The sequence below is a fragment of the Harpia harpyja genome, chromosome 1 (assembly GCF_026419915.1).
Source record: "Harpia harpyja isolate bHarHar1 chromosome 1, bHarHar1 primary haplotype, whole genome shotgun sequence".
NCBI lineage: Eukaryota > Metazoa > Chordata > Aves > Accipitriformes > Accipitridae > Harpia > Harpia harpyja.
The window spans coordinates 29,219,825-29,234,945 of record NC_068940.1 but is presented as its reverse complement, the minus strand read 5'-3'; the positions used below and the strand labels follow the sequence as shown (position 1 = coordinate 29,234,945).

The 15,121-nt window shown below is 54.9% G+C and overlaps 1 protein-coding gene across 8 annotated transcripts in view; it reads right to left on the bottom strand.

Moving 5' to 3' along the window:
• The window catches only part of CDH22 (cadherin 22), a 93,664-nt gene that overhangs the window by 52,973 nt on the left and 25,570 nt on the right, over positions 1-15,121 (bottom strand). For 6 of the 8 annotated variants that reach the window (XM_052782542.1, XM_052782523.1, XM_052782527.1 and 3 more), the window contains exons 4-6: positions 8,756-8,930; positions 7,105-8,070; positions 1,756-2,050 (exon numbers count right to left, since the gene is read on the bottom strand). In XM_052782542.1, the coding sequence (XP_052638502.1) occupies positions 1,756-2,050; positions 7,105-7,329 (520 nt within the window). In that variant the 5' untranslated portion in view covers positions 7,330-8,070; positions 8,756-8,930. Of the gene's footprint in view, positions 1-1,755; positions 2,051-7,104; positions 8,071-8,755; positions 8,931-15,121 lie in introns of those variants that run through there. The other 2 variants (XM_052782536.1, XM_052782572.1) reach the window with 2 other exon arrangements.

Here is a 15,121-nt window from a genome sequence, read left to right as displayed (position 1 = left end):
CCTTGTCTAATACTCAGAGTTGAGAATTCCTTCCTTTTTAAATGTTGTTCAAGCAAAATAGATTAATTTAATTTCTTTCTTCCCTTTGGGAACAGGATGCCTCCTGCTTTGCTGCCCACGTGTTGTCTTTCATTTCTCCAGGAGCACATGGCTGTAGTTCAAGGGGTCACTCTCTGACTCGGGAAAGGATTTGTGCAGGTAAATGGAAGAGGAAGGAGAGCTTGGATGCCTCAGGAGAGCTTGTTCTCCATCCGTCAACAGAAATCCAGGCAGCAGCAGCTCCTCTGGTGTGGGCAGTTCCTGCACATCTGTACCTGCTGGAGGCCATGCACCAGTCTCACAATATTCTGCACATTAACCGTGGAGAGCCACAGCTCTGTCCTGAGGCAGCACAGACCCGAGCACCATCGCCTGTACTCCGCTTCCAGGACGCCTCTTCAGCCAGCCAGCCTCTTCAGCCTGCACAAGCCCAGCAGCACCCGGTGTTTCGCCTGACCTGCCGAGCCCCTCCTGCGGCTCAGCCCTGCTCCCCCAGCCCTCGACCCCCCCACCCCGGCCCCGGTGCTCTCCCTCCGGGAGCTCACTGCCTTCCTGGCACTGTCACTCTCCCCCTTGCTGACTCATCCCTTGCTGACAATGTTGGGGACCTGCCTTATCTTTGATGTCAGTCTTTTGCAGGCTGTCTTCTACCTTGATGCAGCCATTGGAGAACACTGATTTATAGTCCCCAGCTCGCAGCACATGCCGGCAGGCGCAGTCTGCTACGCGCTCTGGCTAGTCAATGGGGGATAACAGATAGCCCAATGCAGACGGGGAACGGTGTGACATTCTGGGCAGTGCAGCAAGCCAGCCACTCTCCCCGGACTCGAGCTGTGCTCAGCAGCACGGCAACCCACCATCGGGCCAGCACAGAGAGCAAGGGCAGCAATACTGCAGCTCACGCATCGCGTCCCTGTTCCCCTCCTGACGCTCAGGTGAGCGCAAAGCTCGCTGCCCCGCTCCGCCATGCCTGGGGGGACGGACTCATGCAGCCTCCTGGCACACGTCCCAGCCTGGCCATCAGCACTTCAGCAAAGCCCATCACCTACGGACTTAAAAGATGCCTGGTGGCAAGGGGATGGGCAGGCTAATGGTAACTCGGGGAAGCCATACATACTCCTGTCACAGGGGACATGAATTCCCCAATCTCAGCCAACAACGCCTGGCCCCTCGCAGGAAGGCCAGAAGCCGGGTGAGAGGGGCTCGGCAGTGCTGCGTGGGGATGCACAAGGGGATGGCTGGGCAGCCACAGGGCTCTGGAGAGCAGCAAAGAATCACAGAGGATGGCCTGAGGAGGGGCTGGGGCACAGGCAGCCAGAGAGAAACACCACTCAGGCTAATCTGAACCACAGGCAGCCGTGAGCCCCCCGGCATGCAGGGGCTCAGTCCATCCCCCCCAGCATTTGGGAGCAAGGGGGCTGTGCAAAACCAGGGTAAATGCACAGCGGGCAGCTGGCACCGCCACGACCTGTCTCCAGGGCACAGCTTAGGGCTGAGACTGAGCGCTCAGCCACAGGCTGGCAATCAGCTCAGAGGATTTATTCACTTGTTTTCCTTAAGCCACCTTATTTATTTTTCCCTTTTGGCTCCCTAGCTCTGATCTCAGCTGGAATCCCTGGGATTTGCAGGCAGTTTTGCAGGGTACAGCAGGCTCAAGGTTTGACAGGAGAGAGGCACAGGTTTCCCAACCCACCTCCTCCCACCCAGGAGACCTACCGATGGGGGACAGCTCAGCCACACTGCCGATGTAGGGCCCCTCCAGGAAGCGTGGCTCGCTGTCGTTGATGTCCTGCACCTTGATGATGAACTCTGACTCAGGCTCCAGCAGCTGGTCCGTCTGCCGGTCACGGGCCTGAGCCCGCAGCGTGTAGAAGGTTTTCTGCTCCCGGTCCAGGCGCTCGGTGGCATGGATGTCACCTGTGATCTCATCGATGAGGAAGATAGTCCCTGCGCCCTCCCCGGAGATAGTGTACTTGATGGAGCCGTCCCCCTCATCCGAGTCCGAGTGGATCTGCCAGGGAAAGAGGGAGAGGGTGGGAGCAGGCTGGGGCCATGCTCGTGCCCCCACGGCTGAGACTGCATGGCTGTGGAGCCCCTGCACAAGGTGCCCATGGACACTGCATGAAGCCCATCTGTTCCCTCTGCTACCGCTGGACCAGAGAGCGGCACAGAGCACTACCGAACAATGCCTGTGCATGGAGGAAGGCCCAATAAACTGGAACTTCAGTCCTGCCTATGCCACCATACGCTCGGCAGATCACAAATCCTGCCAGCACCCACCCACACCACAAACCAAGGGACAAACCCCACCACTACGAGGTTAGGAGATGATGGAAAAGGGAAGGACAATTCAACAGCACTCCAAAAAAAGAGGCTTCCCTGTGGGCAAGGATCCAGGACCCTGGCAGTGTGGGATCACCTCTCCCAAGCTGCACAGCAGACTGGGGCGTAAAGGCAGCTCACCACCAGCATCTGTCCCCATCTACCCAGCCAGCTGCCCAAAGCCCATCCTCATCTGCCTGCTCTGCCCCAGCCACAGCCACCCTCCATTTTCAGGGCAGTCGGTGCTGGCAAGTCTCCCTGCCTCAGAGCTCATGCGCTCGCCGCACATCTGTATTGGCTTTACGTGGCAAGGTAACAGGGGAGTCAACCCATCACAACATCACACCCAGAGCCCCCCACTGGAGCAAAGCCTGCTGGAGAATGTGGCAAATCAGGCCCATGTTCAGGATGAAAACCAGACCCTGTGGAAGACGCTTTTGTAGGCAATCTCTGCTTCATTTTCTAATTAAGACACTGTTTGAAATTAGGAAAAGAAAGGGTAAACAGCAGCTCCCCACAGACCAGGAGCTGACTGGAATCCAGGCCAGACATCCAGAGATAATTTTATCGGTGGCATTAAACTGAGTTATGAGGTTTTTACAATCCAGCCACTTATGAGAAATCTATTAACAGTAACTGGACAGGCAGAATGCGTCTTGACAGAGAGCAGCACGGGCATTAATTGGGACAATCCATAACAGGACCGGCCCCCGGAAAGGTTTCATCAGCTGCTTTCATTTGCTTCCTACAATTTCTGCTTAGAATAAGCAAAGTCATGTGTGTCCCCCCCCTAAAAGAAAAAAGCTGTCCATTAATCGGCTAATGAAATATGAAAATGTTTATGGGCCATTCAATCTTCCAAACTGCAGTTCTATAATCCACCTTTCAGACATACAGCTCTACCAGCAAGAATTTATACCAGAGCTGCCTCTTTTTTATGACGCCTTCATTATATTTGTCTTGTTAGATACAGTTTATATATTTATTTCATGAGTGAGGGGCCCACACGTTAGACAATTCAATGCATTTTACACAACATTCACATATTACTGCCCATGTTGAAACATCTCCCAAGGCTTGCCTGGGAAGGAGACCTTCACTCAGCTAGCAAACTGGGCTGTGAGCCCAGCAGTGCTCTGAGACCACTGCAGTGGCTTGGCCACAGACCTGCTAGGGCAGCACCTCTTCGAAAGTGCCTGCAGGGGTGGTCTGCCCTGGTCTGCAGGAGCGTCCTGCCCTGGTGATCCTGCCCCAGCCCTCTCCGCTGGCCCCTGGAGACCTTGCAGCCCCCTCCACTTTATAATCCTCTCCCTAATGTTCACTATTACTCTGCTAGAGATCAAGCTTTTCAGAATGAAAAAGGTGCACCTGGTCTGTTCAGCACAGGTAACAGAAACCTGCATTTTTCTGCTGAACACCAGACTCATGATTAATAATTAGGCCAGAGATAAACCACCCAGCATCTCTTCCCAGAACCACACTGCGCTCTCAGCACATCCTCTTTACATATTTACTCATCGCCAACTGCTTGGAGCAGACACCAGCATCCCTGCAAACTGGAACGCTAGGAAGAAAAATGGAGCCTGGGCTCAAGGGGCTGTAGAGATTGATTTACAAGGGAAGATTAAAAGAGCTAAATCTGTGCTGCTTGGCTAAACAACAACTAATGGGGGAGGGCTGGATAACAGAGTACAGACATCTGAGGGGAGATGCCACAGGCCCAGACCACATCCCAGGGATGCTCTCTCCTGCCCGGCCGTGTCATTACAGCAGGCAGGCTCAGGGAGCACCACGCTCCCACGCAGGCTTGGGGACCCCCGTTGCCACCGGCCACGGCAGGCAAACAAAGTTGGGCAGCCCTGGCACAGCGCAGACCCGTGCCAGCCCCAGAGCCCCACTGCACCTTCGCCCCAGCTCCCACCGGCCCGGGGGGCCGCCCACAGCACTGCACCCCAGGGGCAGAGGGAATCCCCCACCTGCGGCTCAGCTCCTCCGGCCAAGGACAAGAGGGTCCACAGCAGCCAGGGCCGTCCAGAAGGTGGACAAAAGGCTGATCTGTTCAGTGTGTTAAACAGGAAAAGAGTTTCCTTGTCCTAAAAGGCTACAACCAGGAATTTTACGAAGCCATTAATTACTTACTAATAATTAAATCAAAATTAAATGTGAACAGAGGTGCACATTCCTTATTAAAAGTGATTAAACAGAAAGCACAGATACACAAATAAAAAAATGACTCTGGGGCTGGAAAAGAAAGAGAATCAAATAAAAACTAGCCCGTAATAAAGGCGCACTCTGTTTGCTCCAACTCATAAAGCCCAAGTTCATCAATTTTCTTTAAATATTAGCAACATAATTAAATCTGCTTTTTTCCCTTTAATCCTCTCCTCTATCTAAAATAGATCTGTCCACATGCAGAAGTTTGTAACTAGTGCTGACCCCATAATTCTATTTAAAAAACCCAAAGAAATCCACATCAAACTGACAGCAGCCTCAGGGGAAATTACAGTTCAGAAGAAGGATTAGCTAGAGAACCCAGATTTTATGGAAATGGTATCGGCCCTTCAAAATGCACACATAGGTGTGCAAGAGGCATCCATGGAGGGCAAGCCCCAGCTACACCACAGGGAGCCGTGGGTCCCCCGTGTGGGAAGGCTCCCAGACCCACAGGCTGTGCCAGGAGGGCCGGCACACTGCCCTGGGCAGCTGGGGGCCACCCCAGCCCTGGCAGCTCCAGGTGGGCACCCCATCTTGTCCCAGCCCCAGGGAAAAGCCCAGCCCCAGGTTCCTTTCAGCCCTTGGGAGCAATATTCACGGGGAATAGATTTCAGTGCAGGCTGGCTGTTTATTCTGAGCGGGCTGGGTGATGCGGTGAATGATGTGGAAAGGGGCTGTAAAATGGGTTAGTTGTAGGTTCCTGGGTTCGTTTTGGAGATGAGGCGGTTGCTAGGCTACCTCTGGAGTTTGACAGGGCCTGATGCTTCGAGTCACTTCCCAGGGGAGCTGTGAATTAGCTGTAACTGCATTGAGCATCGTGGCGGAGGAGTGCGGCTTTCGAGTGTCTGCAGAAATGGACACAAATCACCACTGAAATCCCAGCTGGCCCCTAGCCAAGAAGCCCATTTTCAAGCCTCCTCTACACTCATGACCAGACGGCTGAGGCCATCAGACAGCCCTGCTGCATGAGCTCTTGGGCATTTTCCTTTGAGAAGAGCCCATGCCCCAGGAGCAGCTCTAGCTGGCTTGCAGCATACTCCTCTGACTGGTCCCAACAGCTAGCACTGCCTTCATCGGTATACAAATAGCACATCCTCCCGACACGTGGGAGCCACAGGGCAGCTCCTCCACAGCTCCCAGAAAAGGACAAAGCCCAGCAACCCCAAGGCAAAATGCTCCTTCAGCCTCAGGGCACCAGGAGTGGAGGGAGCAGAGGTCCACGTCCAGCCTCCCCACGCCCCAGGAGGTCACACACCAGCAAAACAGCAAGTTCCCAAGGACAGACCCAGTCCTGCCCAGCAAGGCACTGTTATCTGCCAGCAGCTCCAGGTTTGCCGGCGCTCCTCTCCACAGGGCGTGCAAGCAACGGCAAGAGCCAGGACAGCACGAATAGCCACCCCCTCGCAGAGAGGGGAGACTGCCGGAGAGAGGTCAGGGCTCTTTCAGCACAGGGAGACCAGCATGCTCCAGTGACCATGATCACACCTTCTCACAGCAGAGCAGGATGCACTGGTTACAACAAGCCTGAAGCCTCCCAGTACCTCTCCCTGCAAGTTCATCGGTGCCGCTGCCTCTGCAAAGCCCAGCAAGGATCTGGCCCTGGGAGCAGCACACTAACATGGTGCGGCTCCCAGCTGGCACCCAGGAGTGCCCACAGTACTGGCCTGATGGGCACAGCTCCTGGCAATCCCCAGGAAAGCTCTATCACCAGTGCTGGTCCTTAGGGTCCCTCCAAGCCCTGCATACCCACACCAAGCACCTTCCACACCATGCTATGCAGGCCAGCCTGAGACACATAAATCCTGCAACAACCTCACTCTGGCCACAAACAAGAGCAGGATTTCTGTGCCACAGCTAGAGCGGGACATCTCCTCTGCCAACCCCCGCCTCCACAGATAATCAGCTCAGGAACAGCCACTGTAGCCTGCAGGTCCAACAGAGCACAGTCCTTCCAGGACCAGGAGGGAGCCACAGGGAGGGGCCACGAAACAAAACCCACCACGTTATCCCCACGCTGAAAGGGCTACAGGCCAGGGACGGACCATCGTCAGGAGGTCCGGGTTGCACCTACGGCAGCAACTGCTGGGTCGGGAAGGCCCTTGGTGCTACAGCAGCACTTTGGCTCCCAAGACATGGCAGGGACCAGCACAAGCAGATGCCTGCCCTGCACATCTGCTCCAGCCCAGCAGGTCCTCCCCCACAGAGATGGGGCTGAGCCTTCCCCACAGCCTCTACAACACCCAGAGCCGCTCCCCAAACACCAGGGGAACCCAGCACACCACTGGAAGAACATAGATGTGAATTTTGGCGTGCTCCTGCCCTAGAGTCTCTGGGAGCACATTAACCTCACAACCCCCCAGGAGGGCCCAGGCTCCTGCCATCCCAGTCCATAGAGTACTTCTCTAACCAGCCCCCCATGAGCAACCTTCATGCAGGCCCTCTTTCCCCCACCAGGCTCGACCGTGCTGCCAGCACGCCCTGCTCTGCCGCTGGCTTGGCCAGCCCCATGGAGACACAGGGTTACCTTACCTTCCCCACATACAGCGGCTCCGTGCCCGTGTACTCCTCCACCACAAAGAATTGATTCCAGACCCAGCCACGCTTCACTCGCCCGCCAGCCAGCAGCGCAGGGTCCCCTGGCTGCCCTAGGCCAGCACCCTCCACTGCAGTGTGCATGGCCCAGGCCCCCAGCTCCTGGATGGCACAGAACAGCAGCAGCATGGTCCACGAGAAGCCCTGCAGACCCTTCGCCATGGCACTCTAGGAGACTGCATGAGCAGTAGCTTTCGGATAGGCAACTAGCATCCTTTAGGGAAGAGGAGGAGGAAAGTCCACACCAGCAGCGCGGGGCTCACCGGTCAATGCAGAGCATCCCCATCCCTGCTGAGTGCTGTGTCCTGCAGCTGGAGCACTCCTGTCTCAGCAGGCTGGAGTCACATCTGTAACAACAGGCGTCCCGGACTGCCTGCTGCTAGCATGGGAGCAGCCAGTGCTGGTGCCTCGCAGGCTGTTCCTGGGTCTCCGGAGAAGAGTCTGGCAGCTGGCATTTGTCCCTGGGGACAGAGCTGCACGGCTCCGTGCTCAGCTGCCGCTGGTCTCACTGGGGAGCGGGGTCACGCACAGCCTGCTGCCCACCCTGCCAGCAGGCATGGAGCTCCACAGCAGCGTGCAGGGCATGGGCACCCACAACCGTCATTCGCGGGAAGTGAAGGGAAGCTTTTCCACGTGCGGTTTCACAGAGGAGTTAACAGGACGAGCTGCTGTGGCCAACGTCTGCCTGTCCCGCGGTGGCCCTGGACTACTGCGCAAAGGGTCTGGCAGCACAGGCACCTGTGCTGCACGTGCAGTTCACAAGCCCATTTGTAACTCCCATCTTCAGGGGGATGACATCCCAGCACCTGGCGAAGGGTCCTTTGCCCAGCTGATGCCGGTCACTTCCATCCTCTGCTGGCTCACGCAGGGAGGTGCAGGGCAGCTGGCAGCATCCCCAGGAGCCTGGAAAAGGCCAAGGTGTCAGTGCTGGTGTGAGAGCAGGGCTCCATGCCCCCCCATGCTGCCCCTGCAGCCTCGGTCAGTATCTCCCACCCTGTCCTGCCCCAGGTTCCCCACAGCAGAGCCCAGTCCTGCAGGTCATGCTAGAGCAGGCACCCCAGAAGGGAGGGCAGCAAGCTGCAGCACTCTCATCACTATGGACATTTGCTCCAGCAGGGACTCCGAGACCAAGGAGCCCCGCTGTCGAAGGCATCTCCACTCCACACTGCCCTGGTTGCCAAGGGGAGCAAGGTCTGCTGCTGGCGGGGGGGTCATCGCTGCCAGTGCTGGTGGGAGATGTGTAGGCAGCACCCCTGGCACTGCACAGCTGCTGCTGCCTGCAGAGGGCCAGACCGCACCAGTCCCACATGCACAGGTGAGAGTCATGCCAGGGGATGCCAGTGCCTGACAGTGGGAAGTGCTGGCTGTCCAGCCACTGCTGCTGGTCTTCCTGGCAGAAGTTTTCCTGGCATTCACTTCTGCAGCCATGGGCTAGGAGAAAAGCATCTGTTCAAGGACTCGCCACCTGGCTGACTTTAAAGCTAACAGTTTACGAAAGGGCTCTGGAGTAAGCTTCAAGCCACCCACAAGGCACTAAGGATAAAGACATGAGACCTGTGGCCAAGGGTAGACTGCATTCAGAGAGCACCTGGGGAGAAGAGGCCTGATCAGGAGATGGGGATGGGTATGCAGCATCCATCTCTCCCTGCACCAACATGCTGAGCTTCCACCAGAGCTCTGCGACACCAGCCACGGCCAGAACTACTCATGAAACATGCACATCTTCACCAGCTTGCAGAAATAATCTGCTGTCATCTGTTACTCTAAATAGGAGGGAGAAAGAGGATGAATGGAAAGGAGGACGATCCTGGACTAGATATCCATCTACTCCCTATAGAAGGGGAGCTGGACTGTGCTCTGCACAGCCCCCGGCATGATTCTAAACAGCCCCAGCAGTTCAGAGCAGGGACAGCTCACAAGTATTTCCCTAGCTCTTCCTTGCACTTGCCATTCCCCTAGTGTGACTGCACCAACAGGGCAGTTTCCCAAAGTATCCAGTGAGCTGCACTGTCATTTCTGCATTTGCCTGTCTGGACAAACGCTTACTGAGAAACATGGGGCATTAGTGCCAGGCATCATTCCACACTGCCTATTATTCACAAGTAGTGCGGCATGCAACATGCACAAATCTATTCACACACAAGGGCTCGCACTCATGTTCCATCCCATGCACAGCTAACTGCACTCATACACACCAGCACCCTCTTTTATCCATATTTGTCCCTCATTTGGGTGTACACTTATGTTTTCCCCTCCATGTACACGTGCTATATTCCACGCACACATGCACGTCAGCTGTCACGTGTGCAAGTCCTGTGCACTTCATGCTCCAAGGAACACAGGGTCTCCAGTGTATTATGTTAGCAATCACGGCACAGAAGCACTAACATTCCTCCCCACCCCTCTTCTCTGCCAGACCGTTTGTCATTAAGACATCTCCGCACCAACCACGTAAGGTTGTTGGCAATGGCATGACTCCCTCTTGCAGTCAGGCCTCCCCACACAGAAGCCATTCCTGCCACTGCTCCTGAAGGGCCAGCTACTCTTGCCAATCTGGTGAGAACCCCTATCATCAAACATCAAAATATTTAACATCAGGGACTGTACCTAGGGGAGCGAGATGACCTGTAGATGGGTGACAGAGTCGTTCCTTCCCACTGTTAGGAACCTCACAGGGTAAAGTAACTGCAGCCGTCATTGATCAAACAGATATAAAAGGACCTTGCTCTGGAGCAGCAGAGCTGAGGCTGCCCCACCTGCAGCAGACTTCAGAGCAAGACACTCACGATGACAATAACAGGACACGTACAAACCTGTTTTATCACGCTTACATAGATATATAGAAGATATGTGTAACAAGATATAGCGCACCACTGCCACAAACAGCATCTCTCCAATTTCTCACGTCTGGGAAATTTGCGGCTATTTTGGAGTAAGTTCCCCAGACAGTGACAGATGTCAACAAACTGAACAGCACAAGCCGTGCCAGAGCAAGAGCTTCAGGCCAGCACCCAGGGCAAACAGTAAGTGTGGGAAGAACATCCTATCCAGCATCTCTGCCCTCGCCACTCTGCAGCACTTTTGCAGGCAACGCCTCCACATGTGTCCAAAGTCTGAGTACAAATGGGTTGTACCTGGTAAATGCAACTGCTGGAAAGAGAACTTAAATAGTCCATTTGCGCATGTTCTCAAGGACTACCACATAAGCAGAGCCTTGGGGAGAGGCAGTCACCAGCTGCTGACGTCTCCCACTCTGCCCACCCCAGCACCCTCTCCTTGCCATCCAGGCTACTCCACGCTGGTTTATAAAGCCCTGCCAGCAACCTGACAAGGCAGCAATGCCACTGCCAAAGAGCAGTTCTGCAACCACTGAAGACCTCCTGAACACGTAGGGAGGCTGAAAGAAAGCCAGCCCAATGGTGCAAGTCCAGGCACTACAGGTCACATCAGCATCCAAGGGCCCTGACCAAGCTGGCAGGATGGCAGCACATCGCCCTGGCTGTCCCCAGCATGCAGTGCTCAGGGCACACAGCTGGCACACGGCATCAACGCTGGCTCCGTGCGGGCAGTAGGAGCCATCCGCATTGCCCTCATCGCACCATTTCACATGAGTGGCAGCTGCAAGCTGCCGATTTCCTCCATGACCTGACTACCCAAGGCACATACCGGAGCCAGCCCTGCGTGCAGGCAGGGATGGCACTGCTACTTCATTCAGAAACAGGCACTGTGCCGCCGCTTTCAGCCTTGCTAGAGTTACAGCATATAAACGGAAGCAGCTAAACCCTAAACAGTACCAATAAACCAGTAAAAGCAACAATTTAAATGCACACACTAAAGCAAGGTAGAGAAGAGGAAGCAAGGGCAAAAGATGCCGCAGTGGGCGAGCACAGCTCCAGCAGAGCTGCTCCCCGGCTGGCAGGCAAGCTGGCCCACAGTTCCCAAGGCAACTTGCTCAGTCCTGTTGCATCTGAGCACTCCACAGAGCAGCTACTGCCACGGAAAGGAGAGTCCCGCTGAGCACGCATGGGCTGGGCTGCCGTTGCTGTGGGAACCACAACCTTGTGTTTAGAGTCTCAGACATTATGCTGCTTTTTACATTTAACAGATTTCTCATCTTACTGCTACATCCGGACTGATGTGGTGCGCTGGTGGCTGTCTCACATGTCCAAAGTTCAGCTACGCTCAGCTGAGCTGTTTGCATGCTCTGGCTCTGTGGGCAGCAATGGAGGTGGTGTAACCCAGTTTGCCTCGATGCACCTCTACGACACTCGGGTCCCAGACTGCAAAGCCCATCCATACAACCTATTGCGAGCACAAGCCTTTAGTCCCCAGAGCCACCTAGAAACACTGGCCCAGAGACACATCTGTGGGCAAGGTTCATTGCCACAAACTGGATTCTTCTCCACCCATAAATTCTCAGCCTGTTTCTCTTCTGTCATAGATTCAGGCCATAGCTAGGGTCAGCGTCATGTCTCATCTCGGTGTGCACAGTTTCTGGCTGTCACATCACAGACCTCTTCCAGAGGCAGCAGACCCAAGAGCCCCACCTGAGTCCTGCTTGTGCCCTTGCAGCAGCCTGCACACACTGCAGCAGGGTTCAAAGTACCCCACGGCTGCAAAGTACCACAGAATGTCCCGTGCACAGGAACCAAGACTAGCACAACGTTTATTTCCCTGTGTTATTGAAGACCTTTCAGCAACAGCTGGAAGCGCCACTTCTCTCTGCCACACGTGAGCAGCGGAGCCATAAATAACTAGTGGGAGCTGCTGCCGTTGCAGCCAGAACCAGCCTGCAGCACAGCATCCCAAGCAGGCAGTAGCATGCTGCTGCAGGTGCACAGCACGCATGCACCCACATGGCAGAGTGCCCAGGCACTTGCTGTGCCAGGCAGGCTTTCATGCATGCAATGAAGCCCCAGACTCACATGACCCCAGGCCCAGGGTGATGCCCTCTCTCCTGCGGCTGTCATCCCCACTTCCCAATTATCAGTACAACTCGCCCCCCCCCCCCCCAAGAGCTTGTGCAGTTTGTCGGTGTGTATTTGGCACAGCCATACTGTACATCATGTTGACAGTAGAAATTACATCCTGAGCTTATGTTTTACACTGTGCTCTGTCAGAACTCACCGCAGCCCAGTGATCAGGACAAATTGAATAGCATCCCGTCCGTGTCAATATTTATTTCATTTTACAAATGCAGGCTGATGCAGGGGAAAGCAGGCAGGGGGAGGGGGAAGACGCAGGCAACAGCACACAAAGATAGCACTGCCCAATACATTACAGTCCTATACCTCCAGACTGTACTATTGCCCAACACTGCTGCAGTCCCAGAGCCAGGGCAGTGGTACCCCAGGAGCCCAGGGAGGGGTGATCCCAACCAGAGGCCAGATGAGCGCCCTGGGAGCTCATGCAGTGCTCCCTGTGCCTGCAGCTCTATTGGGAGGACTGCCATGCCAGTACTGTTCCTCTGAGACAAGCCCTTATAATCAGCAGAAAATACAGAGCTCCCCATCAGCTACAAAGGATGCAACAGAGCAGAAGGAGAGCTCTCCCTTGTCAACCCCAGCTTGCCGCCTGAGCTAATGCAGGCCTGGATGCACTGCCTTGGCTTCTTAGCACCTCCCAGCTGAGTTGCATGAACTACCTGCATGAGCATCAGGGCTGCTCCATCTGTTTGGAATGGCCACAAGGATGCTACAAAAGCTGCTGAGGAGTAAGGCAAGAGTAAGGCACTGCTTGTGCCACCCTTGGGAAGGCAGACCCACAGAAGGCATATCAAGCATAAGACAGGAGCTCCCTAAAGCTTGGGCCTTCTCCTGCTTTTCCATGGCATACCCACACCCCAAAGGACACAAGGAAATGGAAGCTGCAGCAGGAAGGTCACTGGTCAGAGACAACGGCTCAGTCCTGACTCCCATGGTCCTGGGCATGGCCCTCATTCCTCAGTTAGCTATCTGCAGAATGAGTTCAAACTGGGAGTATCAGTTACCCCGCTCCAGCTCCATTATCCAACAAAGACAAGGAAGGAGCAGACAGCAGCACCACAGGGATGGTCTCCAGGGAGGGGCTAGCAGTTGCTTCCAGCACTTGCATGCAGAAGCCCAACCTCACAGCTGAAAACGGGGAGCTTGTGGACTCGTGCTGCTGGACAGTTGCTCCTCACACTGCGCTCTCCCCTGGCTTCCCAAGGGCAGACTACGCAATGACAAAGGGGGCTGGGGAAGAGCTGTGGCATGCCTGCATCCCAAGGTCTGCCTCGTTGGTCTGGAGCTGGTATCCCTCACCGCAGTCATGAGGAAGCCACGTTCATCCAGCACTGTTCTGACAGCTTTGGCACTGAGCGTAGCTACTACACCGGGAGGGTGGAGAGAAGAGCACGGGGAGATGCAAAAGGCAGGTTGGAGATGTATGACACAACCTTGTCAGCAGTTTGCAGTGTTGCTTCCAACAGGCAGGACGACAGCATCTTTGGAGACGACCCAGGACAGCAGTCAGATGGACAAAAGCTCCTGCTAGGCTCCCCAGCAAGCAGCCAGACATGCCTTGCTGTTGGAGCAGCAAGAAGAGCACAGCTTCACACCAGCTCCTTCCCCAAACATGCAAGTCTACCTGGAGACCCTCTCCGAATAGCGGGGCAGACCTCTAGCACCAGCCAGGCCCCTCCATTCTCCGCCTAGCACCTCCTGACCCCAATGTGCCTTTACCCGAGAGCTCAGAGAGTAAACACTGGGTCCAGCACCATCCACACGTGCCAGCTGCATCAGCCGTAAGGGAACAGCTGAGGCCACGTGCAAGCAAAACAGCAGCTCTGGGGACCACGCTAGCACCAGCTCAGAGTCTGCATCCACAGGGAGCCCACCTGCCTCGCACCCAAGAGCGTGGGCAGCATGACAGCCCAGCCTCAGACAGACCTTGCTGCGAAACGGGGCAGCAAAAAGCCTGCAATTACTTCAACAGCAATTCTTCTCTAATACTGCCTACAATGCAGCACATGGTGTGTAACCACGTCTCCTCCTGTTAAACAGAATTCAAATCCACTTAATGCTCCCCTTCCTGGGAAAAGGAACAGGCTGGCTAGAGCATGCTTCCAGTATCTGTTGTATGGAGGTAATACAAGCACGGCAAGGCTGCTGCAAACCTTGAAGATGGTTCATAATCTCCAGGCCTAGGGCTAAGACATGAACTCAAGCTCTCTGGAGCTCACTTTGTCTACTGGATATTGTAAGACAAGACAAGGCAAAGATACTTTTTTTCCTTTATGAACTTCTCCTTGAAATCTAGAGACGAGGGAGGAGGCAATCTTGCCAGACATAAGATACTATCAACTCCAGACTAGGCCACACAGCAAATATATCACATGCAGGCATCCAACATCCCACAGACTGCCTCTGACAACACGCCTCAGTACCACACCAACACTGGACCGCTGCACCGTGGCCAAACACCCACCTATACCCCCATAACTTCCCACAGCTCCTTCCTAGCATCCAAGAGGCATTTTATGATTACCCCTTTTGGCTGGGCAATGGAATAGTCAGGGCATCCAGCCCCCAGGCGTACAGGGAGTGCTCTGCAGATTGAAAACACTAGGGACCAACACCACAACCTGGCTGCTGCTCCAATTCCCTCTGCACCACTGCAGTACCCACAGCCACCACAAATAAGTGCTTTTGGCTGGAATATGTTAACACGCGCTGCTAATTCTGTAAGGGACGTTAGCACTGGCGAGAGCAAAGGTGCAGGATGCCCGCTCACATCAAGACAGATTACCATCATAGCCACTGCACTGCAAGTTCCCATTCCAAGCAGATCCCATCAGCGATGTGGCATTTAAGGCCCAACATTCAGATAAAAGCAAGCTGGACAACGTGTCAGAAAACCATGATGCTACAGAGAGCAACTGCAAGCTAGACAGATTTTCGCCACTGCAAGCTCTGGAACCCCCATAGCATCT